This window comes from Trichosurus vulpecula, chromosome 5 (genome assembly GCF_011100635.1).
Source record: "Trichosurus vulpecula isolate mTriVul1 chromosome 5, mTriVul1.pri, whole genome shotgun sequence".
In the NCBI taxonomy this organism is placed as follows: domain Eukaryota; kingdom Metazoa; phylum Chordata; class Mammalia; order Diprotodontia; family Phalangeridae; genus Trichosurus; species Trichosurus vulpecula.
In genome coordinates this window covers 140,332,051-140,347,783 of record NC_050577.1, presented here as the reverse complement: position 1 = coordinate 140,347,783, position 15,733 = coordinate 140,332,051, and the positions used below count along the sequence as shown (strand labels likewise).

General features: G+C 38.2%; 1 protein-coding gene across 2 annotated transcripts in view; it reads right to left on the bottom strand.

The window, feature by feature from the left end:
• Positions 1–15,733, bottom strand: part of DOCK4 (dedicator of cytokinesis 4) — a 541,696-nt gene that overhangs the window by 176,433 nt on the left and 349,530 nt on the right. For both annotated transcript variants that reach the window (XM_036758430.1, XM_036758431.1), the window contains exons 14-16: positions 10,307–10,431; positions 8,652–8,814; positions 1,343–1,449 (exon numbers count right to left, since the gene is read on the bottom strand). In XM_036758430.1, the coding sequence (XP_036614325.1) occupies positions 1,343–1,449; positions 8,652–8,814; positions 10,307–10,431 (395 nt within the window). The remainder of the gene's footprint in view (positions 1–1,342; positions 1,450–8,651; positions 8,815–10,306; positions 10,432–15,733) is intronic.

Sequence of the window (15,733 nt, the reverse complement as noted above, 5' to 3'; positions counted from 1 at the left end):
ACATATGGTAAGAGTTGCAAAGAGGGATATAAAACAAATTTAGAAACTAGAACCAAAAGCACAATAGGAAGAAAAACAAGCTTTTATTTAGCATCTACCACGTGCCAGACATTGTACTAAGCATTTTACAATTATTGTCCCATTTATTTTCACAATAACCCTGTGAGGCAGGTGCTGTTATTTTCCCCATTTTACAGTTGAGGAAACTGAGGCAAAAAGAAGTTAAGTTACTTGCCCAATGGTGACACCATTATTATATGTCTTAGGTTGAATCTGAAGTTAGGTCTTCCTAACTACAGGCCCAGCACATTACCCATTACCACCTACCTGCCTAATATATAGAATATCATGACAAGTCAGCACTAAACGGGAAGAAACTCCTATTCAGATACAATAGTGAATGGCAGAAGCCTCTGTTCAAAGCTAAAGGATACACTCCTCCTATTCATTTCACAAATGATAAAATAGTTTTGAGAAGAATGCATTATATATAAAGGGCTGTTAGATGTTGGAAAATATCTTCATTATTGAAACAAAATACATCAATTTTTTTTTAATTTTTGAAAAAAAAGTGGATTGTTGGTAATATTTGCTAGGTATTTTCCAGACTAGCTTATAGGATCACAGATCCAGAGTTAACCTGGAGTGACTGCAGAATTACAGATTAAAATCGGCAAAGGACTTCAGACATCACTGAGTCCAACCCCTCATGTTACAGTTGAGGAGACTGAGGACAAGGAAAGTTAAATAACTTGCTCAAAGTCACCCAGGAAGTAAATGGCAGAGCAAGGATTCGAACCTAGGTCCTCTGATTCTAGACTCACGGCTTTCTGCACTGTACAACACTGCCTAAAATGCACTGCAAACTCTTAGAATTGGAAGGGGTCTTAGTTGTCATCTAGTTCAGAGACCCAAACCCTAGTTCGGTAGTAACCAGATTAAAATGTAACTGGGAAACTTTTTTTAAAAATTCAATGCAAGAAAGATAATGTTAATTTGTGTTTTTCTAAGTCAGTTTTCAGCTTGCCAGGATCCATTTCTATTTTGAATTTGATACCTCTGATCTAGACCAATCTCCTCCCCTCAAATAAAGATAAAACTTTGGTATTAAAAAATTTTTTAAATGTTGTATGTAAAGATACTTTTACTACATTCTATTTTTCTTAGCAATATTTCTGATTAACAACCTGGTAAATAACCTGATATTAGAAAATTTTGTAACTTTTTCCTTTTTTCTGAATACTACACCAGAGATTTATTTACTATGACATTGCAAAAAGCCTTAATATACCATGATGATTATAGAGTTCTTCACAGGTCACTGAATTCTAATTGACTTTACCTTGTGTACGATGAGCTCATGTGTGCCATCTGGAAGGGTCCTACCATCTTCTTGCATCAGAGGAACAAAAGAGAAGCCAAATAACTTTTTCTCACCTTTCTCTTTTGCTGTGTTAAAAAAAAATTAAGAGGAATTATACACTTAAATAATTCAGCATAAGTAAATATCTGTGTGTTCAAACTTTACGTTCATGGACATGAAATTACAAAAAACAATCATAGAATTGTGAAGAAGAAACGAAGACGACTACCTTATCTAGCAAGGCCATAAGGACCTATATTAGCCAAACTCTGCCCCCTAGCTGTTGTAGAGAGTGATCTTGACAACAAAAGTAAATGACTTCAATGCTTTGAGCCACTAGCTTGGCTTCTACTAGCCTAGATTGTGGCACAGAATTTCTCCTTCACTTGGGAATATGAAAGGACAATGAAGCAGACTGTTGTCAGAAAGACATTACATTTTCATGATATGTTAAGTATTCTTCGAAGCTTCATTAGTGCCACGGTTGTTGTTGTTGTCGAGTCATTTCAGTTGTGTCTGACTCTTTGTGACCTCATTTGGGGTTTTCTTGGCAAAGACATGAAGTGGTTTTGCATTTCCTTCTCCGGTCCATTTTACAGATGAGGAAACTGAGGTAAACCAGGTTAAGTGACTTGCCCAGCGTCACACTGCTGGTAACTGTCTGAGGTCGGATTTGAACTTGGGAAGATGAGTGTTCCTGACTTCAGGCTCTGGCACTCTATCCATTACATCACCTAGCTGCTCCAATCATTTAGTAAATGATTCTGAGGCAATATGATTCGTTGAAAAAGCAATGGATAATGCGGGTCAAAAGTGGGGTCAAAATTCCTGCTCTGCCTGTGTGACCATGGGCAAGTCAATTAACCTCTCTGGCCTTAGTCTGTTTAACTGTAAAATGAGAAGGTTGAACTCAATGATCTCTATGTCCCTTTGAAGATTTAAACCTATGATCCTATAATCACCCTAATCAAACTCTGAAGGCCAGAAAGGATCAATGTGTTTTCTAAACACACCAAACTTACTCCCCAAGATAAAACAAGGATTGGAATGATATTATTTTGTGGCCTTGATTCTTCCTTCACTTTCTGGTACAAAAAGAATAACTCTCCAATGCATGAGATGTTATCAGAAGAATTATTTTCAGAGTTATCTTGTCCAAGTTTAGTTGTAGACATAATTCGACAAATTCAATAACAACTAACATTTATATAGTGCTGGTCCCAGCACTAGGTGCTTTACAATTATCTCATTGTGATCCTCACAACCTCCAGAGAGACAGGCACTATTATTATCATCCCTATTCTATAGATAAGAAAACAAAGGCAGAGCTGTCCAGATTTACACAGTTGGTATCTGAAGTAAAATCTGAACTCAGCTCTTCTTGACTCCGAGCCTGAAACTTTATCTACTATACCCCCTAACTTCCTCTAAATACATACTGAGCACAGGAGTGAGAAATAAAGATGAATAAGACACAGCTCATGATGGGTTTTTTTTAGTAATTTAGCAATGAGAATAAATTATGATCACAAAGAAACATGGCACATGCATGAGAGACACAAAGTGCTAGGAGAGTTCATGAGAGGAAAGGGCTACATTTGGCTAAGGGAAACCAAAATTGACTTTGATGAAGAAGTGGTATTGGAGCTGGACGAGTGGGATTTCAGCTAGTGGAAATAGAGGGGGAGCACAGTCTAGTTTGAAGGAACATTATGGGCAATGAGACCATCATGGGACCCAAAATTGGAAAAGTGTGGGGCATGTTTGGGGAATGCGGAAGAGTTCAATTTGGCTTTTGCATAGGTCATGTGAAAGGAAATAACATGAGTTAAAGCTGAAAAGATAAGTTGGAGTTAGATTATGGAGGGACCTGAAGGCTAAGGAATCATTGGCTCCACCAAGGTCTTACACTCACGCCTCATGCAGGTAGTTACCTTGGGTTCTTGAAGGCTCTTCTAGCTAAATTCAAGTTTTGCCAGTCCTTACTAAACTGAAAATAATAGGCACACACTGACAAATTCAAGCTTGTGGCCGTCTTAGCTAATTCAGAGTCTCTTTACTTGCAGTTTTGCCTCACGAAGACCACCTAGGAGGAGTGGCAATTATGTCAAACTTGTGACCCCATTTGGGGTTTTCTTGGCAAAGATATTAAAGTAGTTTGCCATATCTTATTCCAGCTCATTTTCCAGATGAGGAAACTGAGGCAAACAGGGCTAAGTGACTTGCCCGGGGTCACACAGCTAGTGTCTGAGGCCAGATTTGAACTTTGGAAGAAGTCTTTCTGACTCCAGGCCTGGCATTCTATCCACTGTACCACCTAGCTGCCCCATTTAATCAGAGTACCACTTTGAGTAACAAAAGTGACCTTCTTTGCAAAAAAGTTCTCACATAGTATTCAGCATAATTCTATTAAGTAGTCATTTTGAAAGGCTAACTTTGGTTCCTAAAGCTAAGAAATGCCAGAAAACTGGAGGTGAAATGAGGTTTCACTTTAAAAACCAAAACACTAATTTCCCCCATTCAAGATAGACAGGATCAGAAAGAAATAAAGGAAATAAAGTTAACCAGATCCACAAAAACAAAGCTCCCTGGGGAGATATTTCTATGTCAAATGGTATTTTCAGGTATAGAACTTCTGACTTAGAAGGAAAACATTTACTGAGAAAGTAATTTTGAGAGTGTGTTCCACCATTTTTCATTATTGTCTCTCATGACACGCATTTGACCCAGATGTTTTTTAAATATTAAAGGTATCAAAGTGAGGAAAACTAGCAAAGAGATTACATCAAGGTTATAAAAGGCTTCCTCCTATTTACAATACATTCTTTAAAACAAACAAACAAACAAAATTAAGCAAGCAAACACATTAAGACAAGACTATAATTCTGCCCAATTGTATGAGGTCTTCATAAAGGAGCACCACTTGAGACATGAGGGATAAAGAAACTCTCTTGTTTTCCTTTTGGTAGCATGAATCCAGCACCTTAACTTCTGAATCATTATAAACTTCTGCACAGAATTATCCCTGCACTTCTTTCCGGCCTAATCAGGAGGAAATGATATCCTAGCCAGGGAGAAAATGAAGATGAAAGAGAGGGGATGACTGATGGGGCTAGCTCCTGTAAAAGATAGGATAGGATGGAATTGAGGCCACTAACAGAAAGTCAAAGACAAGGGCCAATTCTTTCTTGGACACAGGAATGGAGATAAGGATAAAGATATAACAGAGTTTTGAGGGGTGGAGAAAGGAATATGATTGAATTCACAATGAATAGCCTGAAATTTCTTAGGAAAGCAGGAGGCAAAGACATCTGCTGGTAGGAGGGGACAGGGGATTGAAAAGAGGTTTGGAATATAATAAACATATCTGCAGTAGAGAATATTGGATAATATGACTTTTTATTGGATCCCATCAGCCTAGGATATGATTTCTTTCAGTGCCTGAAAGCAGAGGACAGTGGAGGTGATGTGGGTCACCCAGGGTAGAAGTGAGCCAAAAATGGTGATAGGGTGAGTGGTTAAGGGTGGAGCTCTTCCTGGCACATTCTACAGAACATGTTCAGACCTTCCCTGCCTGGTTCCAATCTAATATGTGGAACTTCAGAAGCCTGTTTTGAAATTTTGGAATACCAAGAGGTTGGTACTATTCGGTAAGAAAATCTACGTGGTTGTGAAACTGAAAGAATCAAGAGTCAGGAGGCAGTAAGCAGAAATGGGGTTCAAATAGAGGAGGGATTACCCCCAATCTTTCCACAACTGCAGTGAGCTGCCAGGTGAGGGCCAAGGGGAGAAGGGCAGCTGGATACCACGTCACTTCCCCACTCATGGAACTAACATTCTTTTTCTTTTTGAGGTAATTGGGGTAAAATGAGTTGCCCAAGGTCACACAGCTAGTAAGTGTTGAGTATCTTAAGCCACATTTGAACTCAGGTCCTCTTGACTCCAGGGCCAGTGCTCTGCTCACCGTGCCACCTAGCTGCCCCCTCACATTCTAATAAGAGAGACAACACGTACATAAGATATACACAGAAAAGATGGAAACAATCTTAGAGAAGAAACAGTAACTGGGGGACCTAGAAGGGCCACCTATAGGAGGTGGGATTTGAGTTATCTTAAAGGAATCCAGGTATTCTAAGAGATAGAGGTACAGAGGAGGAGGATTCTACTCATGCGGACAGAAAATGGAGTATCATAAAAGGGAACAGGAAGAATGCTACTGTAACTCGTTTATTAAGTACATGTAGAGGAGAATAATGTAAGAAAACTAAAAAGTTAGGAGGGTACCAGATTATGTTTGGCTTTACAGGCCCAAGTGAGGACTTTTTACTTGCTTCTAGAGCTAATATGGAACCACTAGAATTTATTGAGGGGACGAGTGATGTAGTTAGACCTCGCCCAGAATCACCCAACTAGTGTCTGAGGCCAGATTTGGATACGGTTGCTATATACTGCTACCTGGACTGCCTCAGTAGAATGAAGGCTCCTTGAGGGCAGGAACTTTTTCAATATTATCTCTGTAGCCATACCACCGAGCTGACTTGCAAACAGTAGGCACTTAATAAATCTTCAATGAATTGAACTAGGTAAGGATCTTCCTTAACCAAAAGCTAGTGATCCATGTTTTTCCTTTTATAATCATCATCATCGTCACTGCCATCACACTGTCATCAGAACTCACCCTATATAGCGCTTTAAGGTTTGCAGAGTATTTCACATATTTCATCTAATTTGTTGCTCACAACTGTTACAACATACGTGCTGTTATCATGCCCATTTTAGAGATGAGAAAATGGAAGAACAGAGATTAAGTGACTTACTTTAGGATCACACAACTAATAAGTTTCCGAGGAGGAAATCAAATTCAGGTCTTCCTGGCTCCAAGTCCACAGCTCCATACACTATGCCACACTTTACCATACTTCTAGTCTCCTCTTAGGCAGTAAGACTCTAGAGAACTTTGAAAATGGCAGTTATAGCCAACTAGTTTCATTTCTTTAGATGTGCTCTGAGATTCTGTGAAGTGTTTGCTCTGGTTTACAGATGGGGAGATTTGAATGCCAGTAGAACATGGGGGTAAAGATACCAAATGAAGAGTTAAAAATATAAGGCTCAGGAGAGAGGTTTTAAATAGACATACAGAGTTGGGAGTCATTTACATGGAGGAGATGATTGAAGTTAACAGAGTAGAAGATTCTCACCAAGAAACAGGGTTTAAGGGGAAAAACTACAAGGGCATTTTTAGGGGCACACCCACATTTAGGGAGTTTTAGGAGAAAGAAGACTCAGTGAAAAAGACCCAAAAGGAGTGTTGAGAGATGTAGAAGTTGATGAAGAAGAGTAAAAGAAAGAAAAAATCCAAGAGAAGAAAAAGTATAAAAATCAATAGCATTAAATGGATCTGTTGCTTATGCTCTTTTCCTATAGACCAGATCAGGGGCTCTTAACTTTTTCGTTATGTTATAGACCCCATTGGCAACCTCTGAAGTATATAGATCCTTCCATTGAATGTTTTTAAATAATTGAAGAAAAAAATTTAATTCTGGTGAGAGGTCATTGAAAATAAAGACGTATTTTTTTAACTGTTCAAGTTCATGGACCTGCTGAAATCTATCCACAAACCTCTAGGGAAATCTGTGGCTCCCAGGTTAAGAATCCCTGAACTAGCTAGAAACCTGTTCTATCTTTAAGACTATGAATCTTTAAATTTCCCTAGCTTTGTTATTTTGCAAAAGTGTTTGTATCTGCACGCACACGCACACACACCTGGTATATGTCAGGGAAGGCTGAGGGGAATGAGGTATAAGCAGAGTGGTGTGTGGATTAGGAAAACAGAGCAAAATAATCAGTAATAATGGCAACAGAGGCAAATTACTAAACCTTCCTGGGTTTTATCTACAAAATGAGGTGCTTAGATAACAAGATTTCTAAAGTCCTTTCTAGCCTTAATATCCTGTAATTCTATAATTTCTTTGTTTTTTCCTTTTTTTTTTTAATTCTATAATTTCAACTTCAAAAATGACTAGGGAAAAATTACAGAGCAATGTTGATGTTGTAGCTGTAGTAGTGGTAGTGGTAGGGGTAGTGGTAGTGGTTGTGGTTGTGGTTGTGGTAGCAGTAGAGGTAGTAGTTACTAGTAGTAGTAGTAATAGAAGTAGTAATAGTAGTAATGACATCTAGGTAGCATTTTACATTTTCAAAGCCCTATATGTATATCATTTATCTATCTTCACACCCTCATAAAGTAGGTATTACTGTTATCCTCATCTTGTAGAAAACAAGCTGAGCTTGGGTTTATTTAAATAGCTTACCTGAGCTCACTCAGGTCCTAAGTTTCTGAGATGGCATTTGAATTCAGTTCACTATGCACCCAGACTCTCTACTCCACACAAAGCCTCTACAAAGCTTACGCAGCTAGGCTCTGTCTCCTAATGACCTCATATACTAGAAGAGATGCTCATAAAAGACTCAATAGAGACCACTAATCATAATGGTTGCTGCATGAGCGCTTACTTTGGCATCTATCAAATTATGAAGAACTATGCAGTACCAACCTTGTTGTCTTATCATTTTATATCGAATCTGTTTCTTTCTGTAAGATGTCTGGTGGTATTAGTTATAATAGCAGGTATTTATGCAGTGCTTTAAGGTTTGCAAAGCACTTTACGTATGTGGTCTCATTTTATCCTCATATCAATCGTAGAAGCTAGGTGCTATTATAATCAGAGTCATACAGTCCAGTGAAAAGAGGGCTAAATGAGGAGTCAGTTTAAATCACCTTTTGCTACCTATTTACCTGTGTGACCTTGGAAAGTCAATGAAATTATCTGGGACTTATTTAACTTATTAGTAAAATGAGAAGGTTGAACTCAATTGCCTTTAAGGTATCTTGTAGCTCTAAGTCTATGATTCTGATTATCTGCATTTTATAGATGAGGAAACAAGTTCAGAGAAGTTGTATGACTTGCCCATGGTTACAGAGCTAATAAGTTTCAAAGACAGATTTGAACCCATATCCCCCCACTCTAAAGTACCACTTATTCCACTTTTCCACACTGCTTCTAGTCCCCCACCATATATCTGTTTTGTCTGAACCCCTCCATAAAGGGTTTCCACAGATTGAGAAGTTTGGGAAACTCACCTACAAATAAAGAACCCATCCAAATAAAGATCCTTTTCACAAGACACTTGCCTTCTTTCCACCCTACCTCAGAGTATTTACCCAGTTTACTCACTTTGCAGACTTCCCTGACAAGACAAGGCAACATAATTAATTATACTCAATTCTTACTGGAACAATGTCGGAACTCAAAGCGGATGTGGGCGCCTCTGAATTTATCCACAGGAATGGGGAGTTTCAGCAGTTCAGACCATCTGGGACTGTTGTTGTGGTAAAGTACAAAGGAGTGGAACTCATTAGCTGGTGGCTCGCCAGAGCCAAAGGAGATAAAATCCTAACAAAAGAAACAAATAGGTTAAAGACAGCTTCATTTTCAAATTACTTTGAAGTCAGCAGAGCAATTACTTTTCTCTATGTATGTATCTGTTCCCCATGTTCGCCTTTCATGTAAAGTGACCTTCTTCCTTTTTGGGTAAGACAGCTATACCTGCTAGCAAGTGGCCATCTGCTTAACCCTACCAAACAGAAGCTCATTGTTTTAAAAGATATGTCTCTTTTACTTATATTAATCTGGGAATTCTTACTCTTTTTGGTATCATGGACCCCTTTGGAAGTCTAATAAAGCCTGTTGTTGCAATTGTCTGTTGTTGAGTTGTCTATTTATGTCTCCATGGACCATTCCATGCCAATATTGTCCATGGGGTTTTCTTGCAAAGATACTGGAGTGGTCTGCCATTTCTTCCTCCAGTGGATTAAGGCAAACACAAGCTAAGTGATTTGCCCAAGGTCACATAGCTGGTGAGTGTCTGAGGCCAAATATGAACTCGGGTCTCCATCCACTAGGCCAGCTACCTGCCTCTCTTTAGCTGGTAAAGCCTACAAACCATTTTTAACCATCTAAAGGCCTAGGGTTTCTAAGAAAATCAATTCCACTGAAATAAAATCATCAAAAATTTCACATGGAAATAGGTTTTGCATGATTGCACATATATAACCTATATAAAACTGCTTACTGTCTCACGAAGGAAGAAGGTAAGGGAGGGAGAGAAGGAGAAAATTTGGAAATCAAAATTGTTTTTTCAAAAAAAGAATGTTAAAAATTGTCTTACATGTAATTGGGGGGAAAAATAAAATATTTTAAAACATTTTTCATAAGTACATAGACTCTCGATTAAGAACTCCTATATTAAAAAAGACAATAATGTGTTAGACAAAGAGCTTAACTATATATACTATGTCATTTTCTAAAGGAGATGCTTAAAAAAGGATGATGTGCCTCAGTTGGGGAATTAATAAGACGCTGGAATAGTTCTATCATATGAACAAGTAACTGTAGTCTCCAATCACACAGGGACAACTTTTAGGGTCCAGGTAAATGTTTCTGACACTAAAGAAACTTTCTAATAAAAAGATGTACCATCCTATCTTTCTGGGAAAAGTACAGAAGAGCAACATTGATAGATTTTTAAAAACAGTTTTTCTGGGGTTACTAAAGTGAGTCAAGTGTCTATCCATGACAACCATGAGAAAACAGATTAGAGTCAGGGAGAGAAGAAATGCATGCCCCTAAATAACTAAAAATAAGGCATGTTTAAGTAATGATTGCTACATAAACTGAGACCTGATAACATGAATAAAATAATTACTATACAACATATAATTATAATTAAGGAAGAAATCTTATTTTAACCTTATTATATGAATGATGTAAAGAAAAAAATATGTAGAGTTAAAGATGTAAAGTTCCAGAAATTTAAAAATTGAGATTAATTCAAAGCAATGAGAATGAAATCAGTTTGTATAAAAAGGGACAAGTGATGTCATACCTTTAAGTTCTGGCCATTACTGTCAATGATATACATGGTCACTTCCACATTCCTGGCCACACTCTTCCCTCCTTTCTCAAATTCTCCCCTTTCTATGGTGATATACAAATCATTCCTCATTTCACCTATTAAGAATAGACAACAAAGCAAAATGAAAGGACGTTAGATATCACAGAGAGATAAGAATTCATATTTACTCTAAGAGACACACAATCTGGCACATATCACACCATAGGGAGGCACTCTAGTTTCACTTTAGCCATGAGAGATATAAAACCTAGCCCTTCCTTCCCCTCAAATAATAATATCTAACATTTATATCGTGTTCTCCTACTAAAAACTATGTTATTGTGACAAATTAGCTGGGCAATTTTTTGAAAAAATAACTACCTTTCTGGGGCTCAATTACCTCATCCACAAAATTCAATTTTATTCCACAAACATCTCCCAGAGGCACCTAGGGGCCCACTGCGTCATGCAGTCAGGAAGATTTGAGTTCAAAACCAACCTCAGACACCTCCTCATCTATAAAAGAGGGAATAATGATAGAATCTATTTCTCAGGGTTGTTGTAAGGATCAATGAGAAAATATTTGTAAAGAGCTCAGCACAGTGTTTGGCATATAATGAGTACTTATACAAATGTTAGCTCTTATGATTGTTATTAATTACTAGTATTATGTGACTTGCCCAGGGTCACCAAGTTATTAGTAGGTGTCAAAACCAGGATGAACAACTGATGATCCCCGCCAGGGCTCTTTCCAATACACTTAACTGTTCTCCAAAGGTTGGCTTGCATCTGCAACACTGAAAGGGGAATATCTTGCCTCAACAATTTTACCTCAAAATGACTAGAAAAATATTCCCACATTCTATTATTCTTCAGATATGTCATAACCCCATTAGCAAGGTGTGACTAAGATAATGAGACTTATGAAGACCGATCTCATTACATTGTAGTTTGTTTGAACATAACACCTGCTTAATTAACAGTCTTTTTGGTTCTTTTTAAAAACAATCTCAATATTTTAAAAATTCCATGGGCAAAATTATCTCATTGCTGCTAGAATGCTGGGTATTAATTTCTTTATGTGCAAAATGAGAGTTTTGATCTAGGTCAGCCCTAAGGTCCCACCCAGTTCTAACATTCTATGATTAGGCTATAGGTATCAATGGGTAAAAAACATTCTGCCATGTGATCACAACCATTCTAGTACTTTGAATACCGTGAAGCTACAAACAAAATGAGAAAAATGTCTAAATTCAAAATGACTTATGCTACAGAGAGAGAAGGAGAAGGGAAAGGGAAGAAGGAAGAAGGGAGGAGAGAGTGGGAAAGGAAAAGGGAAGGGGAGGGAGGGAGACAGAGAGATAGAGAGCTCACTATTTTTCAGTTGATTATTTAATTAAGTTGAATATTTGATTATCTCACCTAATCACCTCAACCTGTCATTGGAAAATACAGATGCCCAGTAACCACACTAGGTACATGACATACATTCACATTTATTTCAGATGCTCTGTTTTGTCATTTTTGACCTAACCTGTGAGCTCTTGGTGGGAAACTTCCTCTACCAATGCTAGATTGGCACCTTCTTTGCAATTTTTAGCCATAGAGAGTTGCCTGCGGCATACTCAAAATTATTTGATGGTGAAGATGGACAAGATTTTATTTATTTGGATTTAAGGCAATTCTAAGCATGTGAATTATTTTTTTTAAATGAGCAACACTACCCCTGCCCACCCCTTACTAATAAGAATGTCCTAATGAGAAAGCAAATCATCAGTGCTCTCAGGATGGTGATGGTAAAAATGGGGGAACTGGCAAAATCACACAGTCAGGACAGTGTCCAAACAAATAAAAGAAATGATTACTAGTTCTTCAGTCTTGTGGGGTATCCCAATAAATCTGGTCATGTTCTTCCATGAACATCCAGCTTACTCTGGCATCCTCATCCACAACAAAAAATAAAACCCAACCACACCACTCCAATGGTATGAACATGAGTCTGGTTGACCAGGAAACAGATGGCTCATCAAACAGGGAAAATGACAATGCCATACAAAAGAATAGACCATATAGAACAGAATCTTTCTTGCTAACACAAAAAAAGCAGAGAATAGACTCCAAACTCAGTCAACAAGGAAACTGACAATAATACCCTGTGCGTTGATGAATGCCATTTCTTTCCTCTGAAATCACTGTCATTCCCAAAACAGTATGTGCATTTTCCAAATGGTTTTGTCCTCCCCATTTAAAATATTTCAAAGAAGAGGGCAGCAAATTTTACTATTCACTTCCTGTTCAGACAGGAGCTTTTATGTCAATACTCAGGTCACTGAAGCTAAACAAAGGTTATAGAACATAGCTTTAGAGCTATGGGATTTTAGAAGCCAGCAAATCTAACTTTTTCATTTTCCAGATAAACAAACAGAAGTTTAGAGAATTTAAATGACTTTCTTAGGGTCATAGAAGTGTCTGAGGTATGATTTGAACCCAGGTCTTCCTGATTTCAACTCTAATACCTGACAAACCATCAAGAAAATAGGGCATCATCATGAGTTTCCAAGGTAAAATCGGCATTGTTTTAGAAATATAGGAGTGATTCAGAAAAAAAAAAACCACCAAAAAAAGAGAGAATTCAACAGCAAAGAAAAAAAATGGTTACACAAACTAGAAAAAAAAATCAAAAAAGAACATTTCTCTGAGTTTCGTTTAATTAATTTTTTTTAAAAAAATCCCTGCAAATAACAGAAATTGTTTCTTTTAGCCTCATATTTAAAGATCTGTACGTATGTCTCTTTTCAATAAACACATTTCAGCACTGACAGCATTAGCACATGTTGTTTTCTACATTTTGGCCTAGGAGGTATTCTTGATCTACTCACATCTGGACTTGAAAAAAATCAAGTACAAATATTACGGCACAAAGGATTGACTTATGATATGCCAGGAATAACCACTGGGTCACTTTATCCTGGGTTACAGGTATCTGAATTTCTGTTAACCCTGGAAAGTCCAACTCAAATACTATCTTCTCCATGCATAACCCCTACCCTGATCCCTGTGCTCCTTATTGAAAGCCCTTACATAAAACTTCGGATCTTTCTGGAATTCTACCCCAAGATTGGACTAGAAAAAGGCCACAAGGTCAGGACTTGAACGGCCTGGGGGTAGGCCAAGGCTCAAACTGTCATCCCTTGCAGTAGGCTTCCTAGCGGCCTCTGGAGGTGTAGATGTGGCTTCCTGATCATTCAGAGGCATAAAAGGTCTCCCACACAGGTGGGGCAAGGAACAGTCTGAAGCACCATACCCTAACCTGCTAATTAGATAAGCAGGTAAGTATAGAGAAGCTAAGAACCACTGTAGCCTCACCCAATATCTGCCCTAAGTTGCTATGGCATTGTTCAGTCACATCTTCATGACCCCATTTGGGGTCTTCTTGGCAAAGATAATGAGGTGCTTTGCCATTTCCTTCTCCAGATCATTTTACAGATGAGGGAACTGAGGCAAACAGGCTTAATTGACTTGCTCAGGTCACACAGCTAGTAAGTGCCTGGGGCCAAATTTGAACTCCTGTCTTCCTAACACTATCCAGGGCTTTATCCACTGTGCCACTTCACTGCACTATGTTAGGGCTAAAAAACAAAAACAAACCTCTCCTTTTGTTAACTGTTCAATGATTTATGAATCATTAAAAAGGTGACTTACACAGGTACTGTATCTTTTTTACTGGATCCGAAGTCCCTGATGATCAGGACCATTTCTTATCTAAACTTTTTATTTCCCCTAAGCATTTAGCAAAGTGTCTACACACAATAGATACAATAAATGGTTGTTTTAACATCTTTCCTATAGTCCTTGAGGTAGGTAAACTATGTATTAAGTATTAATGCATTCTTTGAATTAATGAATGAATGAAAAAACTGAAAAAAAAACCTCATTAAGCACTTACTCTATGCAAAGCACTCTCCTAAGCTGGGAAAGGAAAAAAGTTTCTTTCCTGCAAGAATTGACTATTCTAATAGGAGGAGACAACACTTACAGGAGGACTCAGTTTTAAGACAGATGGGAAAGACTTTTCCTTAGAATTCAGCAGCAGCAAAGTAGATCATAATGCATTTTCTGGAATGTCATTTCCATTAACAAAACTATATGAGATTCTGTTGTTGAATTATTTAAGAGTGCTATTGATGGTAAGAACTTTCTTTTTTTGGCCTTCAGTAACTTTGATTTTGTTGAGGAGGTAGGGGCTGCGGCACCTCTAAAGGAAGTTGCCAGATTTCATTCCCACTAAGGTTATTCCTCTGAAAAATGACTATTTGCAAGAGAAAATATGATGGATAGAGTACGTAAAACTGATTAATGAGCAGGCATTTGTGTGACTTCTACCATTAAAGTCCTACTTTGATGCTCATGGTGGCAAAGAGGTAACCCTGGGCCCCTGAAAACCAGGATATCGAATGAAAGTTCTGACCAACAGTTGACCCCATGAGCTCCCCTGACTTCAATTATCTCTCATTCCATACAAACAACTTTCAGGTGTACTTGTCTAGTCTTAACCTATCTCCTAACTTCCAATTTCACCAACTGCCTTTTTAGACATTGCAAACTGGATGGTTTATAAACATCTTGAACTCAACATTTCCAAAGTTGAACTCATTATCTTTTCCTCCAAATCCTTCCCTTTTCCTAATTCCCTTATTACTGTTGAAGGTACCCCCATTACCCTAATCACTCAGGCTCAAAACCTATGTGTCAGCCTCAACTACTCACCCTTTCTATTACTCCCCACATTCAATCAAATGTTAATTCCCATTGTTTCTACCTTTTCAACATCACTCTTATCACTTCATACTTGGACTATTGCAGGGGTGGGGAAATCCTATTAAGGGAATTTGTTCTGTGAAGTCTGGACTCAGTCAAAGTGCTGCATTTGAGGATCTAGAGAGCCACATGTGGCCTTCAGGCCACAGGTTTCCCTCCCCCTCCCCCCAGCCCCATTCTGGACTATCGTAAAACCTGCTGAATGGTCTGCCTGCCTCAACTCTCCCCACTCTAATCAATCCTCCACTCAGCTGTCAAATTAAAGCACGGATTGTCCCATATCACCGTATTTAGCACTTTAAAAAGATTATCTTATTTGATCCTAACACAAACCCTCTAATATTATCCCCACTTTACAGTGGAGGAAACTGAGACAACAAACAGAAGTTAAGTGACTTGTGCAGGGTGACAGACATTGTTAAATATCTGAGGCCACATTTGGACTCAAGTCTTCCTAACTCTAGTCCTAACATGCTATCCCACTCTTCCTCCTACATGTGTGAGTTCCATTTTACCTTCAGAATCAAACATAAAATTGTGTTTAGTTTTCAAAGCACTTCGTAATCTAGTCCCTTAACTACTTTACAATCTTCTTACACC